Here is a 25,050-nt window from a genome sequence, read left to right as displayed (position 1 = left end):
TCACCATGTTGGCCAGGCTGGTCTCGTACTCCTGACCTCAGGTGATCTGCCCACCTCGGCCTCCCAAAGTGCTGGGATTACAGGCATAAGCCACCATGCTCAGCTTGTTTTCTATATTTTGAGGCTATTATTAGGCGCCTAAAAGTATAGGCCTATCTTCCTGATGAATTTCCTTTCAACATTATATCCGAACTTTATTTTGGCTAGTAACTTAAAAAAAAATTACCTTTTGGTTGGTGTTTGCGAATTGCTTGAGCTCAAGAGTTCAAGGCCAGCCTGAGCAACACAGAAAGGCCCTATCTCTACAAAAAAAAATTAAATAATTAGCTGAGCAAGGCACTGTGCACCTGTTGTCAGTCCCAGGTACTCTTAAAAAAAAAAAAAAGAAAACTCAAGGTCAATGGTTACTTTCTCTCTAAACTCTAAGGACCATTTCATTATTTTCCAGCTTCTTAAAGTATTTAATTAGTTTGTTATCAATCATACCACTGCTGCCTATTTTCCCTAGTAGGTTATTGGTATTTTATAACCTGCATTTTCACATCAACATCAATGTATCTACGTATGAATTCACTTTTTTGTTTCATGTTTAAATCTAGTGCTCAATTCAAAATGTACATCTCTTTTGGAAATTCTTAACTACTGATTCTTCCTCCATTTTCTCCTCAATCTCTTATTAGATGTATGACAGGAGTTCTTAACCTATTTCCTAATCTTTTTTTTTTGAGACAGGGTCTTACTCTGTCACCAAGGCTGGAGTGCTGTGGCTCGATCACAGTTCACTGCATCCTTGACCTCCTGGGCTCAAGCAATCCTCCCACCTCAATCTCCCAAGCAGCTGGGATTACACACACACCCCACCACTCCCAGCTGATTTTTTTGATTATAGGCATGAGACACCATGCCCAAATCTTTCATTTTCATATCTTATCCCCCTGAATTGAATTCTGGAAGGTCACATCTATCTTCCACATCTGAAAGATAAATCACATCCATTCTATCTGTAATTCTTTCTTCTGCTAAGTCTGCTATCCAACATATTCACTTTTTCTAATTCTAAACATTTTGATTATTTTTCAAATCTATGTGGTTTGTTTTATTAACATCTTGATCTTTTTTTTTTTTTGAGACAGTCTTGCTCTGTCGCCAAGGCTGGAGTGCAGTGGCATGATCTCAGCTCACTGCAAGCTCTGCCTCCCAGGGTCAAGGGATTCTTGTGCCTCAGCCTTCCAAGTAGCTGGGATTACAGGTGCCCATCACCTTGCTTCCCTAATTTACAGTAGAGACAGGGTTTTGCCATGTTGGCCAGGCTGGTCTCTAATTCCTGACCTCAGGTGATCCCCCAACCTTGGCCTCCCAAAGTGCTGAGATTACAGGTGTGAGCCACCATGCCCAGTCAGCCCAGTCAACACCTTGATCTTAAGGTTGATTCCTTTGGTCTTTTTTTTTTTTTTTTTAAACAATTTTAAACAGAAAAATATTTTCTCAGATAATCTGTTAGAGGCTTTAATCCAGTTTGTCAGTGACTCTCATTTAGGTGAAATGTTTCCTAAAGCTCTGATTTTTTTTTTTACTGTGAACATATCTTCTGCAAGGCTTGCTTTATCTGAGATTCCTTGTGATCTAAACTGTGAAATTTCCTCCAGACAGGATTTTTCACGTTTTTGACAGGTACACCAAGGGTATTACCAGCCCAGAAACCATTTTTACGTTAATTTGTCTTAAGGTTCCTTGGAGCTTAAATGCCCATGCTACCCTGTCATCTCTTATGTTGGTACTAAGGGTTTTTCCAGTTCATTCCTTCACAGAACCTACAGTCCTTGAACTCCATAACACGTAAGTCTAGAATTTATGTTAAGAGTCTCAGTTCTCTTTACCTGGCATTAATGGTCCTTATGTTTCATCTCCAATCCTGACGTAGTTACTTCAGCAATAAAACCCAGGTCTCTAAGAAGTGTACACCTTCATCTCCAGGGTATCTGGCAAGTTAGCTCTTTGCCTACCATGCCGGCTTCTACTTCATTTTTGGCAGTGGGGGTTTGCCCTTAGTTTTTGCCATTTTTTTTTGAATCTTTGTAGATAGATTTTCAAGTTAATCGTGGTCTGCCATACTGCCAGAATGAGCAGTTATCTTGACTTCGTAATTTTTATGTGTGTAACTGTTATTATATTTGTAATATGAATTTGTAAGGTGTTAGATTAAGTCACATTTGTAAACAGTATTTGAATGTCTGACTTGTAATTTCTACAGTTTTGATTATTATTTAAGTGCTTATGTTTTATTAGGTTTTTTGGAGTGGTTGAGTCAATTGGATATATTAAATTTACAAGTGTAGTCTGGAATGCTTAAAGGACTTAACTAAAATTATTAATGGCATTAGTCGTTTAGGGGATTTTAATAAACATTCATCAAAGCACAAGTCAAAAGCATTATTTTTATACAAAGTCAAAGGTATTACTTTCATACACTTATTACAAAACACATAAATAGTATACCAAGCCTAAGAATTTAAAGAGTCTAGCTTTAATTGTTAATTTAAAAACAAGCATCTAATAAGTAGTCCTTTTTACACATCGAAAAGCCAATTTCGGTATTTTTTAAAAACCCAGATTACAAAATAACAAATACCTGATGTCTTAGTAACCTGAAGATCAGTACTAATCATTAAGCCAGCTTATATGCTGTGATACACAAAAAAAGCCTGTATTTTACAAATAGCAAACCACTAAAACTTTCAATTTTCCACAGAAGCCACTGTTTTATACTAATAATTATGTTAAAGATCAAAACAGGCTAAATGTTTTTAATGAGCACTGAATCCATTAAAACTTGGGTTTTAGGGCCGGGCGCGGTGGCTCAAGCCTGTAATCCCAGCACTTTCGGAGGCCGATTTGGATCATGAGGTCGAGAGATCGAGACCATCCAGGTCGACATGGCGAAACCCCGTCTTTCTAAAAATACAAAAAATTAGCTGGGCATGGTGGCGTGTGCCTGTAATCCCAGCTACTCGGGAGGCTGAGGCAGGAGAATTGCCTGAACCCAGGAGGCGGAGGTTGCGGTGAGCCGAGATCGCGCCATTGCACTCCAGCCTGGGTAACAAGAGCGAAACTCTGTCTCCAAAAAAAAAAAAAAAAAGAACACAAACTTGGGTTTTAATTTTTGTTTAAACCAGGGTAGATGATACACCCTTGTGAAGGTGTCCTGTAACGTACCAATGTCCACTTTGGAATAAGAAAATTATTTCTTGTTTGATCAAGGATTAACCAGAAACTGAAGGAAGTGCAGTTTATAGGATCTTCCATCAAGTAGATGGGCACTCAGCAAAAACAAAGCAGTATCCCGGCTCCTTAGGTATCAACGCTAATCTAAGTCATGTATCCCATGCTCCTGTCCAACCATTCCCGCTCATCTGCGGTCTCCCGGGATCAAGGCTTCCTTTTAGTCACACACTTCTATCCTGCAAGACTGGGTACCTGGGCTTTTTGGGTTTGATTTTACAACACGAGGCGGGTTTGCCCTTACTAAAAATGTAAGACTGCCAAAGGCACACGGTTCACCTCGACCACACGGCCTCTCGGGCCACGTTCCGTGTTTGCAGCCGAAGGGTGGCAGCTAGCTGTCCCGCCGCGGCCGGCTGACAGACCCCCGGGTCCCCGCGGCCCGCGCTGCCGCCTGACAACCGAGGGCCAGGCCTGCTCAACCAGGAGGACGGCCGCGTGCTAGACTTTCTCCTGTGGCTCAGCGGGATTCAGACCGGCCGTCCCGAGGGGACCCGCGCCGCTCCTCCGCTCGCACACAACGGGCGGCCGCGGCCAAGCGAAGCGCTCCGCGGCGGGCGGGGGGGCGGCGCCTCGCCTCCGGTCTGCCCGTTTTAAGGGCACGGCCACCGGCACCCACAGCAGCTCATCGATCACTGTCGCGCTCTGTCGGGAGACAACCCGGAGGGGAAGGCGAGCGGCCGCAGGGCGCCGAGGCAGCCGAACGACCGTGCACACACCCCGGCTCGCATCCGGGTGGCGGCTGCAGCGGGAGTCACGACAAGCGCGATTTCGTGTAAGGCAACGTCCGCGGAAAGGGCTCCCGGCGCGCCACGGCCCCCACCTGATGCGCGGGTGACTCAGGCGGGCCCGGCTCCACTTCACGGATGGGGACACGGAGGTGCGAGGCGGCGAGACGACGGGCCCGAGGCCTCGCTGAAAGATCCGAGGCGGAGCGGAGAACCGGCGGCCCCGCTGCGCTCAGGCTGATGCTCGCGTCTCGGCTCCCCCCGCCCCCCGACTCACACACACCCGCCCCCGGGAACGGCAAGTCTCCTCGGGTTCCAAGGACAGGGTCAAAAGACAAGAGGCCCGCGGCGCCCCCGCCGTGATCTGCAGCCGGAGAGCGTTGGGAGCGTGCGCGCCTCCAGTCCAACATGGCGGCGGCCTCGGCCGCCCCCCCACCCCCAGCCTCCCTCAGGGCCGGAGGCTTCCCCTCGGGGCCCTCCGCTGGGCGGGAAGGCAGCCCAACCCCGCCAGGCCCTTCTCGCCGCTGCCGCTGCTCGCTGACGGAGTCACCTACCCGACATGACTAACGGCCGCGGCGCGGAGGCCCCACGGCCCGCCGAGAACAAGGAATACGGGAGCCAGGCGGCGCGGCGGCCGGAGAGGTACTGGGGGTGGCGCGGCGCGCTGAGGCGGACTGCGGGGCCTCGGCAGCCAATCAGCGGGCGGCGGGCGGCACCACGGCGCCGCGGCAGGAGGGGTGTTTCTGCGCTAGTCCCCGCCGCCGAGCCCTGAGGGCCCTCCCTGGCTCCTCTATTCCCCCCTCCGCCGGCCGTACCATTATTGAGAGGGAACTGAGAAGAGAAAGTACCAACGCCGCTCTCACGGTCGGGGAGGAAGCGGAACCTACTCGCTCCGCTTTAGTTACAGTCCTATTTCTCACTTTATTGGATCTGATGGAATTCGAGGGTAGGAAGCGAAAGGGGAGGGACCTTATCAACACAGGCTGTTTGTTTATGCAGGGCCTTCGTGCCCCTGCGATTTCAAATGGTACGTCCTGGCGGGCGCGCGTCTGCTGCAGGGCGCTCGGGCCGCCTGGGGGCGTTCGGAGCCCGGGCGCCCCGGGACCCGCCGTCGTGACCGGCTCGCCTACCTGGTCGCCTCCCGGTTTGTCGTCGCTGTCTCGCCGGCTGGCAGACGAGAGGACGCTGGAACAAAAGGGTGCTCTAAGACGAACTCGTACGCAAACTTGACCCTGATAGTGTGGCCGGGCGGGGGGCTCGAGCTTTTATTTTCAGCACGGCAATCATAGCTGACTCTTAATTGTCGCGCACCTGACATCAGCTCCTCTAATTCTCACAACAGACTGATGAACTATGTTCCCCGTGTTGCAGATGAGAAGACAGAATTCACTTGATTTAGGTCGTACAGCTAGTAAACGATCAAGGTGGGATTGGAAGCCTGGTAAAGCGACGCCATTGCATGTGAGTTTAACCAGAATACTGCACGGCCCAGAGGGGTGGACCCAAGGCCCCTTGGGCTCTGTAGCGGGAAACGGGCTGGCAAAGCTCAGAGAGTCAGCAAAGACGTTTTCTGGGAGGGCATGGCGTCTGAGCCAAACCCTAGGTGATGTGCAGGAGTTGACCAAGGGAAGAAGTGAGCAAAGTACTTTGCAGACTGGTTGGGGAACAAGTAGTTCAAGGGGAGAGGAGAAGGAGATGATGCCCAAAAAGGAGGGAGCTAAGTAGCTGGGGCCTTGTCAAGTGCACTAGAATTTGCACTTTATCTTGAAGGAAATGAGAACCACTCACCGGAGGATTTTATAGGAGAGGAGTCATATCAGGTTGTATTTTCTGGCTGCCAGATGAAAAATGCATAGAGATGAGAGGCGCTTAGAAGCAGAGACCAGTTAGATGGCCCATGCTATAATTTTGGTGAGAGATGATGGTGCCCCGGACTTAGGTAGTAGCTGTAGAGAAGTGAAGTGATCCCAGAGATACTCCAGGGTAGACTAGACAAGCGTTGGTGATCACCTGGGTGGGAGGAAGCAGTGGAGAGAGAAGAGGTCTGGAGTGAATTCTGGGTTTCCTGCATAGACACGGGACCCTGGTGGTAGTGTCATTGACTGTGATAGGGAACAAAAGGAGGAGCAGGTTGCAATGGAGGTGAAAAGTAAGTTCAGAGTTAATGCCTTCAGATCAGAAAAAAGACAGGAGGTCATCCCTCCCCGTTATACCGGAAGTGATTGTACCCTCAACTCTAGATAGAGAGGGTCACAGAATGCTCTAGACAAGTTCAAACAAGGCAGACTAAAGGAATAAAAATTCTTTCATGACTAAAACCATTAAACCGTTTAACATATATGTTGAAGAAGGCAGTCCAGCAGAGGAGATGGCCATGCCCAACAGAAGAGAATTGGGTTATGGAGGGGAGAGGAAGAGGTAATCCTAGAAGATCCCTAGAGGGACCTAGAGAGTTGTTCTTAGTTATTTTTTTATTTTGAGAATTATTTTGAAAGAAGGAAATACCAAAAGTGCTGCTCATCAACTCCTTAAGTTTGTACCACCCTTTATGCACTCACTTCTCCTTCAACTGCCGTTTCTGGAGGTTTACTATGATAGACTCTGGAAGGCCTTGGAGAGAGAGGAATAGGAAGGAGAGCCTCTGTCTTCCAGGAACTACAGTCTCGTAACAGGGACAGTGTGAACCTGTGATTTTTTTTTTTTTTAACTTTTATGTTAGGTTTGGGGGTACATGCGAAGGTTTGTTAACACAGATACACGCGTCACAGGGGTTTTGTCGTACGTATTATTTCATTACTCGAGTATTAAGACCAGTACTCAATAGCTATCTTTTCTGCTCCTCTCCCTCCTCCCATCCTTCCCACTCAAGTAGACGACAGTGTCTGTTGTTTCCTTCTTTGTACACATAAATTCTTTTTTTTGAGACAGAGTTTCGCTCTTGTTACCCAGGCTGGAGTGCAATGGCGCGATCTCGGCTCACCGCAACCTCCGCCTCCTGGGTTCAGGCAATTCTCCTGCCTCAGCCTCCTGAGTAGCTGGGATTACAGGCATGCTCCACCATGCCCAGCTAATTTTTTGTATTTTTAGTAGAGACGGGGTTTCACCATGTTGACCAGGATGGTCTCGATCTCTCGACCTCGTGATCCACCCGCCTCGGCCTCCCAAAGTGCTGGGATTACAGGCTTGAGCCACCGCGCCCGGCCTGTACACATAAATTCTTACCATTTAGCTCCCACTTGTAAGTGAGAACATGCAGTCTTTGGTTTTCCGTTCCTGTTAGTTTGCTAAGGAGAATAGCCTCCAGCTCCATCCATGTCCCAAAAAGTTTCTTGTTGTCTTCGTAGTATTTGTTTCCATATTCGTCTTCCCCACTAATGTACCAACCCTCACATCATTTGCCCTGAAAAAAGTCTGTAGATAGTCTTGGAGGCTGCAGAGTCTGCTGACCTGCTGCCACCGCACATCGGGACCCACGCTAACTCCATCTTGTCCTGCCGAACCTGTGATTTCATCACAGTGATCAATCAATGATTTCGTCAACTGCCGAATGTGCTGGGATTGGAGGATGTAGAGTGTGCTCGGAAAACGCAAAAGAGCCCCTTGCCCACATGAAGGGTGGGGAGTATCAAGGAGGACTTGCAGGAGGTGCCTCCTAAACTGCAGGAGGTACCCCCTAAACTGAACTCTGAAGAAAGTACAGGAATTAGGCAGCGAGAATATACCAGGAATGTTATGTTTCAGGCAGAAAAATTTGCAAAGACTGGGAGAGAGCAAAGTTCTTGGAATTGCAAGTGGTTTCGTCTGGCTGGTCTGTGGAGTTGCAAGAGTGAGGAGTTGTAATAAACGCAGTGAAGGAAGTAGGCAGAAGCCATATTCCAAGGAGCCATTTGTGCCTTACCGAGGGGTTTGAACATTAAATTTGAAACAATGGGGAACTCCTGAGGAATTTAATCAAAGGACTGACGTTTTCTATATCCATTATTTCTAGAATGGGCCTATGAAGCAGGTGGTGCTGCTCTCCACCTTTGGTGGATTAGGACCCCACAGCTCAGGGAGGTGAAATCCTTGAGCAAGTTCACACAGCTAATGAGAACACATGCCCAGGCCTTTGGACAATGCTCAGTGTTCTTTTCCCAGTGTCCTTGGTCTCCCATACTTGAAACAAAGAACTCCTCCCAGGTCTGTATTGCTGCGGGGCTTCTTTCCAAGGGTCCTTCTGTACTACAGACTGACTCATAGACTGAGTCCTGTGCCCTCCTGCCTTTCAGGCCTTTGCCTGGAAGTGATTCCACTGGGAATGGTTATCTGTAACAAACTTTCATCTTCACCTAGGCATTTTTTGTTTGTTGGTTTTAGTTTTTGTTTTTGGGAGACGGACTCTCACTCTGTTGCCCAGGCTGGAGTGTAGTGGCGTAACCTCAGCTTTCCACCTCCCGGGTTCAAGTGATTCTCGTGCCTTAACCCCCCCAAGTAGCCGGGATTACAGGTGTGGGCGACCACACTCAGCTAATTTTTGTATTTTTAGTAGATACGGGGTTTCACCATGTTGGCCAGGCTGGTCTGGAACTCCCAACCTCAGGTGATCTGCCCACCTGGGCCTCCCAAAGTGCTGGGATTACAGGCGTGAGCCACTGCACCCTGCCATTAGCCAGGCAAGCTTCATGCTGCAAGATCCTGCTCCCCTTATATCCACTTTGCTGGCCTCAGTCTGCATATTTAGAGAAGACAGCAGGTACATTTTACATATCAACTTTAGCAGATTGTCTCTGAGAAAGTCTTGGTACTGGGCCTATTGGCCCTGGATCGATTCCTCCTGTCCTCACAGGGGAGCCGACCCCTGCAGGGTTGCCTCGTTTCAGTTTCAGGAAGTCTCTCAGGCGGTATCTTTCAGCTTCTATTGGCCAGTGGGAGACCTGGTGGGAAATTAGGTGGAAGAAGAGAGAGGAGGGTTATCTCTCCTCCTACTCTCTGCATCAGGAAGGTCTCAGAGCTCCAGTTTCCACTGGTGACCCTGGCTCCTTGGCCCTGGTAACCTGCCTCCTCCCTTTATCCCCCCACCTACAGCTGATAGTCATCTTGCTATTGATGATTTCTGAGTTGCCTCCATACCCTGCTTGGCTTCCCCAACACTCCTACCACTGGTGTAGGACCTTATAAGGACATTACAGGGATTCACTTCGAGTGAGGGCGAAACCATTAGAGGGAGCCATTTGAGCAGAGAGACCCAGCAAGATCTGACCTGTTTTAACAGGATTACTCTGCCTGCTGTTTAAAGCATAGACTCTAGAGGGCAGGGAAAGGTTATTGCTCTGACCAAAGTAAAAACCAGACCATGATGATTTTTTGCCTTTTTTGAAATCCTCTGGAACTCACAGTTGTACCGCATAATTCAAGGCTTGCATTGCCTTGCCTGTTTGCTCTCTAGTTGGGTTGCATCATTCCTTTGTGAATGTCCAGTGCCCAGCACAATGCCTGAAACAGTAGGCAGTTTTTTTTAGACAGAGTCTTACTCTGTCACCCAGACAGTGCATTGGCGCGATCTTCCAGGCTTAAGGGATTCTCCTGCCTCAGCCCCCCAAGTAGCTGGGATTACAGGCATGTGCCACCGCACCTGGCTAATTTTGTATTTTTAATAGAGTTGGGGTTTCACTATGTTGGCCAGACTGGTCTCGAACTCCTGGTGATCCAGCTGCCTTGGCCTCCCAAAGTGCTGGGATTACTGGTGTGAGCCACTATGCCCAGCCCAACAGTAGGCATTTTTAAGAAGGAAAAAACAGTATGCAATAGATGAATAAATAAATAAATGGGATGAAAAAAACATGACTTTTCTTTCTGTCTTGTCTTTAAACTCCTCAAGATCAAAGGCCTTATCTAGGACTTCCCTATGTCTCCCACAGTCGCAGAGTAAGTGTTCAGTGAGTGTTTGTTGAGAGAATGACAGCCACCTGGTGCCAAGTGCCACAGGCAGTGTGTAGCTGTTGTCACCACCACCTCCCCCCCCCAGCCCACTGAAGGCTTCCCTGAAGCCCTTCTCCCCTGGCTTTCCTAGAGAGCAGCCCTGCCAGGATGATGACTCCGAGGCTCCAGTGCAGGAGGGGGAGGCTCCTTGTAAACGACCAGGCTATCCCATCCTCCCAACACTGGCAGGCGCTTCCTGTTTGGAGTCGAAAGGAACCAGACACTTTCCTGTTAGCAGGTCTTTTGAGCAAAGCAGCAGATGCGGAGCAGGTACTGGCCCAGCCTTTCAGTCCAGATGCCTGGTGGTTAGACAGCCTTTATGTGGAAGGGAAGTGGGGCAAAGTGCCAGATTGGCCAGGCTTTTATTGTGCTCCTTGCAAGTCCCTTGAGTCCTGGTGTGAGTAAAAAACAAATTAGAAGAGGCTGCCGCCCTGCTAGAGCGTCATGAGAGTTAGGGAAGATGGGGCTACTCTGAGACAGAGCTCATTGCCAGAAGAGGAGGCACTCTTGTGACTGTCCTGGGACAGGTTCGTGTATGTCACTTGGATGTGAGTGTGCTGCGGTGTGAACCTGTGCACAGAATACATAAATGTGCCCTCGGGTCTATGCACCTAACATCCAGCACTCTGTAGAATTTAACACCTTTTTCTTTCTTTCTTTTTCTTTCTTTCTTTCTCCTTCCTTCCTTCCTTCTTTCTATCTTTCTTTCTTTCTTTTTCTTTTTTAAAAGATGGAGTCTATTCTATCGCCCAGCCTGGAGTGCAGTGGCACAATCTTGACTCACTGCAACCTCCATCTCTCAGGTTCAAGCAATTCGCCTGCCTCAGCTTCCTGAGTAGCTGGGATTACAGGCTCCTGCCACCACACCCAGCTAAGTTTTTTTGTTTTTGTTTTTTTGTTTTTAAAGACAGTTTTGCTCTATTGCCCAGGGTGGAGGGCAGTGGTACAATCTCGGCTCATTGCAACCTCCACCTCCCAGGTTCAAGCAATTCTGCCTCAGCCTCCCGAGTCGCTGGGATTATAGGTGCCCGCCACAATGCCTGGCTAATTTTTGTATTTTTTTTTTTTAGTAGAGATGAGGTTTCACCATACTGGTCAGGCTGGTCTCAAACTCCTGACCTTAAGTGATCCACCCACCTCGGCCTCCCAAAGTGCTGGGTTTAAATGTGTGAGCCACCGTACCTGGCCTGATTTTTGTATTTTTAGTCGAGACGGGGTTTCACCATGTTGGTCAGGCCGGTCTTGAACTCCTGATCTCAAGTGATCTGCCCACCTTGGCTTCCCAAAGTGCTGGGATTACAAGTATGAACCAGTGCATCCAGCTGGATTTAACACTTTCTAATTGTCTAGCTTGTTCCCTATTGTACATAGGATAGCAGAAAAGGCAGGAATTATTTCCCCCCCATTTGATAATAGCAGAAACTCAGAGAGGTTAGTTGACTTGCAAAAGTCACACAGAATGTGAAAAAGTTGAGATTCAACCCCAGGTCTACCTTGCTCCAAATGTCTTACTTTTTCCAGTCCTATATGAGCGTGTATGTATATGTACAGGGGGGCAGAGAGCGAGGTATGCCAGCGACCCAGACTGCTGAGACCATATCGCCATGTGCCAGAGAGAGGATGTTTCCCTTCCAGAGGCAGAGATGTTTGCTAGAGTCAGGGCTTCTGGAACTGAATCACAGCTAACCATGCGGAGGCTATGGTCAAAAATGAATTTAAGTGATCACAGCAAAAGTCCTCACAACTCAGGAAAGCGTCATCTTCAGCTCTCCCAACCTAACTCATGTCCTCATTCCACTAATTATTCCTCTGCTTATGTGTTTTTGACGCTGGCCTTCTCTTGAGTATCTCTCTCCGGAGCCCAGAATTCTTCCTGAGAAAAACTACTTTGTGTTCCACATACTTCCTGGGGAGGAGGAAGGGGCAGGGACAAAGCTGATTGTTCCTCATATTACGAAGAGAGAAACTGAGGCCCAGAGGAACCTTGTGCAGGTTGACACATCCTGCCTGAATCAAGGGGTCCTGCTGTTGCCTTCTGTCAGAGCAGGAGGAATGGCTAGGAAGCAGCAGCTGCCAGTCACTCCCCTGGGCAGGCAACATGCCAGGGCCCTGGCATGAGTTCCACAGAATCCTGTCCACTCTGGGAAGGCTGGGAGGTACTGCGGATCTAAGCCAAGCCCCATTGCAGAGAGAAGGAGGGAGGAGAAGCAGCTCTCTTTGAAGAAGAGGTGTGAAGAGAACTCCCAGCCAAGCTGGGTCAGGAATCTGCTCAGCCAAAACAGGGAGAGAAGGAAGGAAAGAAACAGACCCCGGGAAAACCTATCTTCCTCCTGGAAGTTGGTATTTAGTAATTAGTGATTCAGTAGGACTGGAGTAGGGCTCTGGAATCGGAATTTTTTAGGTGATTCAATGCACGTGATCTAAGAATCACATTTTATAAATTTGACTTGAAGCAGGACAGTGTAGTATTTATAGGCCCCCAAATCTGGAGTTATAGCATTCAGGTTGAATTACAGATTCCATTATAAGATGTGTGGCTCTGGGCCGGGTGGGGTGGCTCATGCCTGTAATCCCAGTACTTTGGGAGGCCGAGGCAGGTGGATCATGAGGTCAAGAGATAAAAACTATTCTGGCCAACATGCTGAGATCCTGTCTGTCCTAAAAATATAAAAATTAGCTGGACATGGTGGCAGCACCCATGATCCCAGCTACTTGGGATGTTGAGGCAGGAGAATCTCTTGAACCCAGGAGGGGGAGGTTGAAGTAAGCCAAGATTGTGCCACTGCACTCCAGCCTGGTGACAGAGTTAGACTCCATCTCAAAAAAAAAAAAAAAAATGTGACTCTGGACAAGTGATACAATCTCTCTGTGTCTCAGTTTCCTCATCTTTAAAATTAGGATGCTTATAATGGTAGCTTTCTCATAAGGAAGTTGCAAAGAGTCAGTTACATGATTTATGTAAAGCACATAGCACATATGTGGCCCATGTTAATTTCTCAACTAGAATTAATCATTATCATTTGTTCCAACTCCTCATACCCATTCCCAACAGAGGAGGAAATCATGGTATTGGATTAATATAGGGACTTGCCACCACAATATTATTTTGGATGTGGGTAATCTTTGGGTCATGGTTTGAGAATCCCTGATCCAAAGCCATTCTCCAGTCACTCTCCAGATACCCTTGCTATGAACTCAGTCTCTTTTCGATGAACTACCCTGCTTTTATCTTCCTTTGCTCCTTGGACCCCCTCCCATCCTCCCGGCATCCACACAGCAAGCTGCTGCCCACCCTCCCCACTCCATCCAAAGTAGTTTTGGCTCAGGATGTGTACTAGACACTGAAAACATACAGCAGGTCACTTGTGGGGCTTCACAGGCCCCTGGATTTTGAAGATCACAGCATTTGGTGCTCTGGGATTTATGAGTAATCTTCAGAGGAAGAAGGGAACCGGAACCTCCTGCTACCCAAGTTCAAATAATGGAAATATGTTATCTTCCTGGGAAACAGAGACATCCTATGCGAAGGCAGGGTTGAAGCCCAGGGTGAGAGTATGGGGAGAGAAATCTCTGTTCTGCATAAGTTCTTGCAGGCAGTTTCAAGTATGGATGGTACTTCAAGGTGACCACATGCAGAGATGGCATAGGGAGAAGAAAGGATGGGATAAAATGATTCAACTACAGTGGCTCACGCCTGTCATCCCAGCACTTTGGAGGCTGAGGCAGGCAGATCACAAGGTCAAGAGATCGAGACCATCCTGGCCAACATGGTGAAACCCCATCTCTACTAAAATACAGGAATTAGCTGAGCGTGGTGGCGCGTGCCTGTAGCCCCAGCTACTCGGGAGGCTGAGGCAAGAGAATTGCCTGAACCCGGAAGGCAGAGGTTGCAGTGAGCTGAGATGACGCCACTGCACTCCAGCCTGGCACCTGGCGACAGAGCAAGACTCTGTCTCAGAAATAATAATAATAATAATCCAACTGAGAACACAAAAGGAAAACGGAGAAAGCAAACTTTCAAATGCACAGTGGCACTAGTTTGAGGGGTTCAGAGACCAGAGCTAGGCTGGGGTATAGAGAGAGGCAGGGTCAGCTTTCCAAGTGGCCAAGCCCAGCTCCCACCAGACATTTAGCCCTCTAGAGAACCATGATTTCTCTTCCTCTCTCTTCCCAGTGAAGCTGAAATGGAGAACCTCTGGGATGTGACACAGACATAGTGTGTCTCACTGTGTTGGCCAAGCTGGTCTTGAATTCCTGGGCTCAAGTGATCCTCCCATCTTGGCCTCCCGAAGTGTTGGGATTATAAATATGAGCTACCGTGCCTGGTCAGAATAGACATTTTAGAGCAGGCATTCCCAGCCAGAATAGACATTTTAGAAACAGGCTCTCCTGGCTGGGTGTGGTGGTGTGTCCTGTAGCATTAGCTACTCAGGAGGCTGAGGTGGGAGATGGCTTGACCTGAGAGATCAAGGGTGCAGTGAGCCCTGATTATGCCACTGCACTCCAGCCCGAGAGACAGAGCAAGACCCTGTCTCTAAAGGATAAAATAAAAAGAAACAAGCATTCCTTTGAGGGAGACTAACTGGAATCAGGCCCTGTTCACCTTCCAACCAACCAATGAAAAGGAGTATCCATCCTGGGCATACTCATCTAAAAAAGGCTCTTCTCTGGCCAGATCAACGAGAAAAAGGATGTGCAGACGCGTCCCTGTCAGGCAGCCGCAGTCTGTCTGGAACTGAGGATAGATCTCTTTGCCATCTATGTCCCCCACTCTGAGGATGCCCTGTGCACATTTGTAAGGAGCATCCCTGCCTGGGTTGGTGCCCCAGAGATAGTGGGCATGAGGCTGGCCTGCCCCTTGTTCTTAGAGAGCTTCCAATCTTGCCAGGCAACTAGTAGGAAGATTATTCCTTCTGTGAAGTGGGGCATGGTGGTGCACTCCTGTAGTCCCAGCTGCTCAGGAGGATCACTGGAGCCCAGGAGTTTGAGACCAGCATGGGCAACACAGCAAGACCCGGTACCCGACCCACATCCCCCAAAAAACAACAGACTGTAACATGGCTGCTGATTCAAGCAAAACCCTGCAATGTACCTTGGGGAGGGAGATTCTGAAGGAGAGTGAGATAGGATTACTAGATTTAGCACATAAAAATTCAGGACTCCAGTTAAACTTGAATTTCAAATTAATGAATATTTTAAAAAGTAACTGGGTGCCATGCAATATTTGGGACACTTACACTAAAAAATTATTCATCATTAATCTGAAATTCAAGATTAATTGGGCATCCTGTGTTTCATCTGGCAACCTGAGAGAGAGAGAGAAGGGAAGAGAGAGAGAGAGAGAGAGAGTGTGTGTGTGTGTCTATGTGTTTGTGGTTACAGGTATGGCATGACATATGGTGACTTTTACCAACAGATGGATTTTGACAGGCTAGATAGCCCTGCTTTAGGCAGGGAGCTCTGATGATCATCAGTTGGTAAGGATACTGTGGGCCAAGCTGGAGTCAGACCTAGGTTTGCCAATTCTTTCTCTGGGCAGAATCTCTCCATTCCTTCTTCTGTAAAACATTAAAAAATTACCTGGGTGCCGGGCGCGGTGGCTCACGCCTGTAAATCCCAGCACTTTGGGAGGCTGAGGCGGGTGGATCACGAGGTCAAGAGATCGAGACCATCCTGGTCAGCATGGTGAAACCCCATCTCTAGTAAAAATACAAAAAATTAGCTGGGCATGGTGGCACGTGCCTATAATCCCAGCTACTCAGGAGGCTGAGGCAGGAGAATTGCCTGAACCCAGGAGGCGGAGGTTGCGGTGAGCCGAGATCGCACCATTGCACTCCAGCCTGGGTAAAAAGAGCAAAACTCCGTCTCAAAAAAAAAAAAAAAAAAAAATTACCTGGGCATGGTGACACGTGTCTGCAATTCCAGCTACTCAGGAGGCTGAGATGGGAGGATTGCTTGAGCCTTGAAGGTCAAGGCTACAGTGAGCTGTGATCATGCTACTGCACTCCAGCTTGGGCGTCAGAGCAAGACTCCGTATTAAAAATACATACATACATACATACATACATACATACATACATATATACATAAGATGTCTATTAAAAGAACTTTTTCCAATTCCTCCACAAAAGTGTTGTATTTTTCTAAATAGTACAAAAACATTGTGTGATACCGAGACCCTGAGCCTTAGGGTTGGAACACAGCATTATTTTTGTTCAGCACTTTATGGATTCCAGATTATTTTTACACACATTAACTCATCTAATTCCACAATGACCCCCAGAGCTCAGTACCATTTGCCATTTGCATTTTACGAAGTAGTGAATTGAGTCTAGAAGTGAGACAGCAACCAGCTCTCAGTTACACAGACAGGTAATAAAAACAGTTTACTTTTTGCTCAGTATGGGTTTAGCAAAGGCTTTCACATAAGCCGTTTCACTCCGTCCTTATGGGATACTATAATCAGGCTCTATACATTCATTTTCTCTTTTCATCCTCATTCAACGCTGGGCACTAAATATCGTATGCTGTCATTTTATCGGTGCGGAAACTGGTGTTGGAAGTAGTTAAATCCTTTGCCAAAGATCACACAGCTGCAGCCTACCACTGATCATTATTTTGAGACAGAGTCTCGCTCTGTTGCCAGGCTGGAGTGCAGTGGCCCGATCTTGGCTCACTGCAACCCCCTATCCCCCCCGCCCCCCGCCGTTCAAGCGATTCTCCTGCCTCAGCTTCCCAAGTAGCGGGGACTACAGGTCCGCACCACCACGCCCAGCTAATTTTTGAGTAAAGACGGAGTTTCACCAAGTTGGCCAGGATGGTTTCAATCTCTTGACTTCGTGATCCGCCCACCTCAGCCTTCCGTAAGTGCTAGGATTACAGGCGTGAGCTACCACCCCCAGCCCAGCCTACCTCTTATTAAGTTCACACTGCGTGATGCCACGGACCCTGCTCAGTAATTTACAGGCATTATTATCTCATTAGATCTCCCCAACAGTCACAGGATATCGGTATTCTTAGTATCCCATTTACTGATGAAAAAAGTGGGTTCAGAGATGGTAAGTGACCGGCCCAAGGCCACACAGCCAGCAGGTGGCTGAGGCAGCACTCAAAGGGCTACCAAAGGAGCAAATCTGGAACTCAAATCCAGTTCTGATCCCAGCCCAGGGCTCCTTCTCTCACACCCCGACCCTGGGTGAGGGGGTGTCACGCTCCACCCAGCTGAAACAATCAACGACCCTCAGGGAGGCCAGGACCTCTCTTCGTCGAAGTCAGGAGAAGGTCTTTCTTCCCTCACCCTCCCTGGACAGATTGGGTCAACTGGAGGTGACGGGCGAGAGGGTCAATCCGTAGGGCGGCGGCGGGCGCAGGGCGAGGCTGTGCAGCGAACGGAAGCTCAGGGACCGCCGCGCGTTCCAGCGGCGGAGCCGGGTGGGTGGGGCGGGAGCGCTGGGCCTCCGCCCCTCCGCCAGCCCTTCCTTTTTCCCTCCCTCCCTCGGTCCCCGGGACCGGCGGACCCGCGGGCAGGCACTGCTGGGGCTGGACGATCTCCGGCCGACTCCCGGCGAAGCGCAGCAGAGGAGCGGCCCACCGCGCGGAGCCGGGGCGCCGGCGAGCCCCCGGGACAGTCCCTCTCCGCGCGCGGGCAGCGCGGAGCCGGCCCATCCCCGGGGTCCCGGGACCGCTGAAGCGGGGCTGGCTGCCTGCGCGCGGTAGCTCCGGAGCCCGCCGCACCGGAGGCGGCGAGATGGTCGCGCGTGTCGGCCTCCTGCTGCGCGCCCTGCCTCTGCTGCTGCTGTGGGGCCGCCCGGACGCCCAGCCCGCCGAGCGCGGAGGCCAGGAGCGGCGCCAGGAGGCGGAGGTACGGGGTGTGGACCCGGCGGAGAGCGGTGCGCGTGCTCGAGACCTGCCAGCACTTTGCAGCCCGGCCACCGGGCAGTCCCCTGTGAGAGGACAATCCTCGTTACCCTCCCCCTGTCCTCCGACCGCTTCGCACTTGCACACAGAAAGCCGGGCAGTTTTTTCCCCGTGCCAGGCTGGAACCACACAGGCGCGCCGATCCGCATTGATGAGCTGGGGCGGGTACTGAGACAAGACCCAACAGACAGCGAGAGCCCAGAGGGGACCTCCTGCCCCAGTTTGTCATGGTGCCGCTCTCCCTCATACACTTAGGCTGGGGAGAATGATGTTCATTCGTCGGATGCTCCCGAACCGTGTGGAAGCCTCGGTTTGGTGCTGTGGAGAGGGAATGGCCGGCTGGCAGGGACTCGGGACAGAGCGCTGGCTTCCTGGCCAGGGGCTGCTGCTGGGCAAGCCATTTAAACTGCTCACAACTCGTTTCTTCGTCTGTAAAATGGGCAAGAGTAGTATACTCTCAAAAGTTGCTTCTAATGAGCTTTAAAGGGGACTTTAGGGCTGAACTTGAGAGAAGGGTGCAGGAAGGTGAACCTTAAAGAGCTCCCTTTCCATTTTCTTACTTTGGACGCAACTGTTTGCTGTAGGCTGCGCAAGGGGAATTTTTCGTGAGGTAGGGGTGGGGATCGATATGGGGCGTCTATTTTCTAGATAAAACTGATTGTAATAACACAACGGTATCATTTCTTTCCTCCCCAAAGAAGCATTCTGCTTGTGCTCTTACTTCTCAAGAACATGACCAGGGCCTCTGCTATTTTAAGAAGAAAGGATATGAACAGGTTTCTTTTTTCTTTTCTTTATTTTTTATATTTACTTATTTATTTATTTTTATTGAGACAGAGTCTTTCTCTGCCGTCCAGGCTGGAGTGCAATGGCTCGATCTTGACTCACTGCAACCTCCGTCTCCCGGGTTCAAGCGATTCTCCTGCCTCAGCCTCCCGAGTAGCTGGGATTACAGGCACGCACCATGACACCCAGCTAATTTTTGCATTTTTAGTAGAGACAGGGTTTCACCATGTTGGCCAGGCTGCTCTCGAACTCCGGACGTCAAGTGATCTGCCTTCCTCGGCTTCTGGAAGCTGGGATTACAGGCGTGAGCCACAGCACCGGGCTGAAATATGAACAGGTTCTGAATTACTGAGCCCAGCGCTCTGCCCTGAAACTCTTGCTTCTCTAAGAGCTTCTTTCCTGCCCTCAAACTGCCCATTGTGAGCTTCTCAATATCCTCTCTACTCCCTTTCCCTAGAAGGGCAAGCCGAATTTGGGGAAACTGCAGAATGAAGAGGGCCCGGTCTGAATGCCTCATCCTTCCATCAGCCAGCTCTCATCACTGCTGGGGAATATTTGGAAATGACCCTGCTTCAACAATGGATCATCTCTTGATGCCTTCCACCTCTCTGTGCTCTCTGCTTTCTCTGCACAATCGGAGAAGCACTTTGTTTCTCTTGATTGAGACTATTACAACATCAAGTACAGAGTTCTTGCAGCCTCAGGAGAAGGCTTCTGTCTGCCAAGCCAAGTCTTGTTAAGAGTCCCACTCCACCTCCCTGCAAGTTCGGGTCCCAGGCAATCCTTGGCAAGGGAACAGAGGCATATCTCTGCTGCCCATGCCTGTGGAGGCCCCAGATGGAGAGAATTTCATCTTGGGGTATGCTTGGGAAACTTAATACCTAGCAGATTGAGTTTCTTTCAGTCTATTGAGCATAAATTGGGGGAAGGGGATTTTTAGCTCTGAGAACAAAAAAATATTTTTAGAGCATAAAAACTCTGGAAATGGGCCAGGCACGGTGACTCATGTCTATCTTCCCAGCACTTTGGGAGACCGAGGCAGTCGGATCACCTGAGGTCAGGAGTTTGAGACCAGCCTGGCCAACGTGGTGAAACCCTGTCTCTACTAAAAATATAAACATGAGCTGGGTATGTTGGCACATGCCTGTAATCCCAGCTACTTGGGAGGCTGAGGCAGGACAATTGCTTGAACCTGGGAGGCAGAGGTTGTTGTGAGCCAAGATTGCGCTATTGCACTCCAGCCTGGGTGACAAGAGCAAAACTCTGTCTCAAAAAAAAAAAAAAAAAACAAATCAAAACTCTGGAAATGTGCAATAGGTGTGTATGTGTCTCTATATGCCCATGCATGTACACATGTATGTGTGTGTATACATATATTACATATACTGTATACACACAGAGTTAGGAATTTGTATAGAGGTGTGTATGTGTATATGGAAACCATATATGTGTTTCGATATATGGTTAATTGCATGAGCTTCAGTGCCAGACAAACCCATATGTAAACCATGGATAACTCATCTAACCTCTATGAACCTTAGTTTTCTTCTCCATACAATGGAAGTTAATAATGCCTATTTAACAAGATGGTTGTATGGTTTCATTGAAATAACATACGTAAAATGCCTAGCATAGTTCATAGCACATAGAAAGCCGTCTATGCCGGGCACGGTGGCTCAAGCCTGTAATCCCAGCCCTTTGAGAGGCCGAGGCGGGTGGATCATGAGGTCAAGAGATCGAGACCATCCTGGTCAACACGGTGAAACCCCGTCTCTACTAAAAATACAAAAATTAGCTGAGCATGGTGGTGCGTGCCTGTAGTCCCAGCTACTCAGGAGGCTGAGGCAGGAGAATTGCCTGAACCCAGGAGTCGGAGGTTGCGGTGAGCCGAGATCGCGCCATTGCACTCCAGCCTGGGTAACAAGAGTGAAACTCCGTCTCAAAATAAAAAAAGCAGTCTATAATAGGAAGTTGCTCTCAGTGCTGTTATTACCTTTATCATTACTTTAGAGAACAAAGCTTCAGCTGAAAGTCTGGGCTTGAAGACTGGCTCCCCCACAACAACAATACAGGACAAAATATGTAAGGCAACGATTTTCAGCATTGGACAACAGAGAGCACAGAGCTGCAATTCCTAAAGACAGTATTTTAGTTACTATGACTATATAACAAATTACCCCCAAAACTTAGTGAAGTAAAACAACGATTTATTAAGTTGACAGATACTGTCAGTCGAAATTTCAAATAGGGCACATCAGGGAGACACAGCTTGTCTCCATTCTACAGTGTCTGGGCTGGAATCATCTGCAGTTTCTTTAGATATCTGGCAGTCGATACTGGCTGTTGGCTGATGGCCTCAGTTCTTTTTCGCTTGGGCCTATCCACATGGTCGGTTCATGTGGGCTAGTTGGGACTTCCTTATAACATGGTGGCTCGGTCCTGGGCATGAGTGTTGGGAGAGGGGAGAAGGAAGAGGAACTACATCCTTTTTGTGAGCTACTATTGCTTCTGCTGCACTCCATTGGCTAGAGCAGTCAAAGCCCACTCCCAGGTTCAAGGAGGGAACATAGACCCCACAGTGGCTGGGAGGAGAGTTAAGGTCACATTGTGGGAAGAACGTGGGAATGGGAGATATTGCTGTGTCATTTAGGGAACAACCATCCACAGAAGGAAAACCCAGAAAGCGAGCCCCACAATTACCCCAGTTCTTTGCTTGGAGGCAATTCCTGACTGCAGTGGAGGGAGCGAGACCTCAAGCAGAACACAGCAGTCCTGCTGTGCTGAGGTGACAAAGCTCAGAGTTCAGGGCTGTCGAAGTAGCTGGAATCCATGAAGTGGTGTGTCACCGAGGAGGAGCTACGGTGACGGAGGTTCCGGGAAGTCTGTATGGAGTTCACTGCGAGTGAGAATGTGTGGCGCTTAGTAAGAGAACAGCTGCTATGTGATTGAGAACAGGAAAAAAGACTGGAGAAGTAGAGCAGTTCTGGAAGATATTGGCAGTCTGGGCCAGCCGAAATGGAAAAATCTCTTTAAAACCCTGGGCATCTATCTGAAACACCAGCAATGCCATGCTTTAGGTGTAAGGACCGTGAACTAGAGTCAGACCGACTCAAACAAAACTTGGAAATGAGTAAACATAAAACACTTTTTTTCCCTTGTCATAATTTCTGTAAAAGACAATTGGCTGTTTAAAGCAAAATAATAACATTTTAAGTTGGACTTTATTTTTATTTTTTGAGACAGTGTCTCATTTTGTCACCCAGGCTGGAGTGCAGTGGCACAATCATGGCTCACTGCAGCCTCAATCTCCCGGGCTCGAGTCATCCTCCTACCTCAGCCTCCTGAGTAGATGGAAATACAGACATGCACCACCAGGCCCAATTAATTTTAACATGTTTTTGTAGAGATGTGGTCTCCCTATGTTGCCCAGGCTGATCTCAAACTCTTGGACTTAAGCAATCCTCCTGCCTCAGCCTTCCAAAGTCCTGGGATTACCGGCTGGGATTCTACTATTCTACAATAGTAGAATTTTATTTGCCCACCTTCGCTTCCCTTGGCCAGGTGATGTGCCACTGTTATAACTACTGCTTCTACATGTGTTGGACTTTAAAACACATGTAAAAGTAACAGTTATGACAATGGCACAAGGGAAGTGGGGACAGGTAAATGGAATTCTACTACTGTAAGGTTAATACATTTGTGGCTGGGCACAGTGACTCATGCCTGTAATTCCGGCACCTTGGGAGGCCGAGGCTGGAGGATTGCTTGAGCCGAGGAGTTTGAGACCAGCCTGGGCAACATACAGAGACCCTGTCTCTACAAATTTTTTTTTTTTTAAACATTAATACATTTGTGAATCGGAAATGTCAGATGTGAAGTAGGAAATGGGCTGTGTCAAGTGGGAAGTGAGAGATGGGGTTTCACTATGTTGGCCGGAGTGGTTTTGAACTCCTGACCTCAAGTGATCTGCCTGCCTTGGGCTCCCAAAGTGCTAAAGTGCTGGGATCACAGACTTGAGCCACCACGCCCAGCTTCTACAGACTAATTTCTGTGTATATATATTTGCATATCCTGTACATTTCATATAAATGGAATCATATTATATGTGGCCTTTTGGAACTGGATAGTTGAAAACTTTAACACTGCTCTCCCACTGCTCTCCCAGTAATGAATAGAACAAATAGACAAAAAAAAAGAATCAGTAAAGATGTAGCAGACTTGAACAATAGAGTAAACCTTGACCTAATTGATGTTGATAGAAAACCTTGACCTAATTGATGTTGATAGAAAACAACACTTGAGAACTCCAGATACACATTCTTCTCAAATGCATATCAATAATTGACCTAATTGATGTTGATAGAAAACCTTGACCTAATTGATGTTGATAGAAAACAACACTTGAGAACTCCAGATACACATTCTTCTCAAATGCATATCAATAATTTACCAACGCCGGGCGCGGTGGCTCAAGCCTGTAATCCCAGCACTTTGGGAGGCCGAGGCGGGTGGATCACGAGGTCGAGTGATCGAGACCATCCTGGTCAACATGGTGAAACCCCGTCTCTACTAAAAATACAAAAAATTAGCTGGGCATGGTGGCGCGTGCCTGTAGTCCCAGCTACTCAGGAGGCTGAGGCAGGAGAATTGCCTGAACCCAGTAGGCGGAGGTTGCGGTGAGCTGAGATCGCGCCATTGCACTCCAGCCTGGGTAACGGGAGCGAAACTCCGTCTCAAAAATAATAATAATAATAATAATTTACCAACTGAGACCATAGGCTGGGCCATGAAATAAGTCTCAATTCATTTCAAACATTTACATTTTGCAAAAGTCTGGGTGCAGTGGCTCCTACCTATAATCCCAGCATTTTTGGGAGGCCAAGGCAGGAGGATCATTTGAGGTCAGGAGCTGGAGACCAGCCTGACCAACAGGTGAAACCTCTAATATAAATAGTAAAAATTAGCTGGACATAGTGGCAAACACCTGTGATCTCAGTTACTCGTGAGGCTGAAGCAGGAGAATTGCTTGAATCCAGGAGGTGGAAGTTGCAGTGAGCCAAGATCGCACCGCTGCACTCCAGCCTGGGCAACAGGGTGAGACTCTATCTCAAACAAACAAAACAAACAAAAACTTTAAATGTTGCAAATTACGTTTTCTCACCAAAACAGAGCTAATTTAAAAATCAATAACAATAAGACATCTAGCAAAGCCCCAGATACTTGGAAAGTAAACAACATACTCCTAAATTACCTGCGAGTTGATTCAGTAATCACCAGGGCAATGAAACGGAATAATAATGAAAATACACCGTTTCAAATCAATCTTTGTGCTTTAAATGAAACTTACAGCTTTAAATGCCTATACTAAGAAGTTTTAGGTCAATGGTTTAATCTTCCACTTTAAGAATCTGAAGAAAGGACGCATTAAACCAAAAGGGCACGGGAAAGAAAGACCGAATACAGAACAGCTGTGTGATCATAGGTAGTTCCTTCCCTTGGCTGCAGTTTCCTCCTCTGTAAAATAAGGGGGCTGAATTTCTTAAATGACTTCTAAGATTCTCTCTAGCTCTAACACTGTTTGGCTTTGATGTATCTGTATGCTTGCGCCTCTTGTAAGTGTGTGCCTGTGTGTGAGCATACATCCTCTGCTTCTGTGTCCCTGTCTGTCTGTCTGGATGTGCCTGTGTTCTCAAGTCTCTGTGTGTATCCCCGTACCCTGCGTACATGCTCTATGTGTTCCCTGTCTGCACACAATGTCACAAAGTTGAGGCCTTTCCAGAGTGGGCTTTGCCCGGGAGGAGACTAATGGCTTACAAAGCTGTGTTGCGGACAAACAAGTTCATTGTTACCCACTTAGGAAAACTAGAGCTACTCACAGCACTGGGAAGTAGGAACAACATGCACTGCTGAGTTGCAAGATTGAGAGTTAATGGATGACATCATCACCCTGTCCCCCACTCCCGTTCCAAACCAGACACTGTCCTGTGCTTGGGTGACACAGATTCTCTATCATTTGCTTTGCTTGGACCTTCTTTAGAACAGCCAGGCAGTAGTTTCAGGGCCTGCCTTCCACTGGGTGGTCTAGCTGTATCTGTACAGCTACTCCTAGTGTGCCAGTACAAGGAGCCGGAGAGTTTATTTCTCCAGGGAGACACTGAAGCTTCTGTGGAGTATCCACCCCCAGATGCGGTGTCTGGTTCTCATACCCCAGAGCCATTCATTTGACTTTTTGTGAGTCAGAAACCCAGAAGCCTGGGTGTGGAAGCCGTTCCCAAGAACTCAGCTCAGTGACTCATGGGTACAGGGTGAATAGAAGTGCAGAAGAGGCTCTGAAGGGTCCTGGAGGACCACAGTTGGTGTAAAAGCACTTGTCCAGCCAATT

At 48.3% G+C, this 25,050-nt stretch overlaps 2 protein-coding genes across 6 annotated transcripts in view; one reads left to right on the top strand and one right to left on the bottom strand.

The window, feature by feature from the left end:
* The window catches only part of TAF15 (TATA-box binding protein associated factor 15), a 40,703-nt gene extending 36,037 nt beyond the window's left edge, over positions 1–4,666 (bottom strand). For both annotated transcript variants that reach the window (XM_039476361.2, XM_039476362.2), the window contains exon 1: positions 4,562–4,666. In XM_039476361.2, the coding sequence (XP_039332295.1) occupies positions 4,562–4,568 (7 nt within the window). In that variant the 5' untranslated portion in view covers positions 4,569–4,666. The remainder of the gene's footprint in view (positions 1–4,561) is intronic.
* A 320-nt stretch (positions 4,667–4,986) lies between these two features.
* Positions 4,987–25,050, top strand: part of MMP28 (matrix metallopeptidase 28) — a 42,256-nt gene continuing 22,192 nt past the window's right edge. The window contains exons 1-2 of one of the 4 annotated variants that reach the window (XM_074388031.1): positions 4,987–5,223; positions 5,379–5,468. In XM_074388031.1, the coding sequence (XP_074244132.1) occupies positions 5,379–5,468 (90 nt within the window). In that variant the 5' untranslated portion in view covers positions 4,987–5,223. The other 3 variants (XM_039476559.2, XM_003929347.4, XM_074388032.1) reach the window with 3 other exon arrangements.

The sequence above is a fragment of the Saimiri boliviensis genome, chromosome 17 (assembly GCF_048565385.1).
Source record: "Saimiri boliviensis isolate mSaiBol1 chromosome 17, mSaiBol1.pri, whole genome shotgun sequence".
Classification (NCBI taxonomy): domain Eukaryota; kingdom Metazoa; phylum Chordata; class Mammalia; order Primates; family Cebidae; genus Saimiri; species Saimiri boliviensis.
Note: the sequence above shows the minus strand (reverse complement) of the source record. Positions and strands in the feature narration are given on the sequence as shown.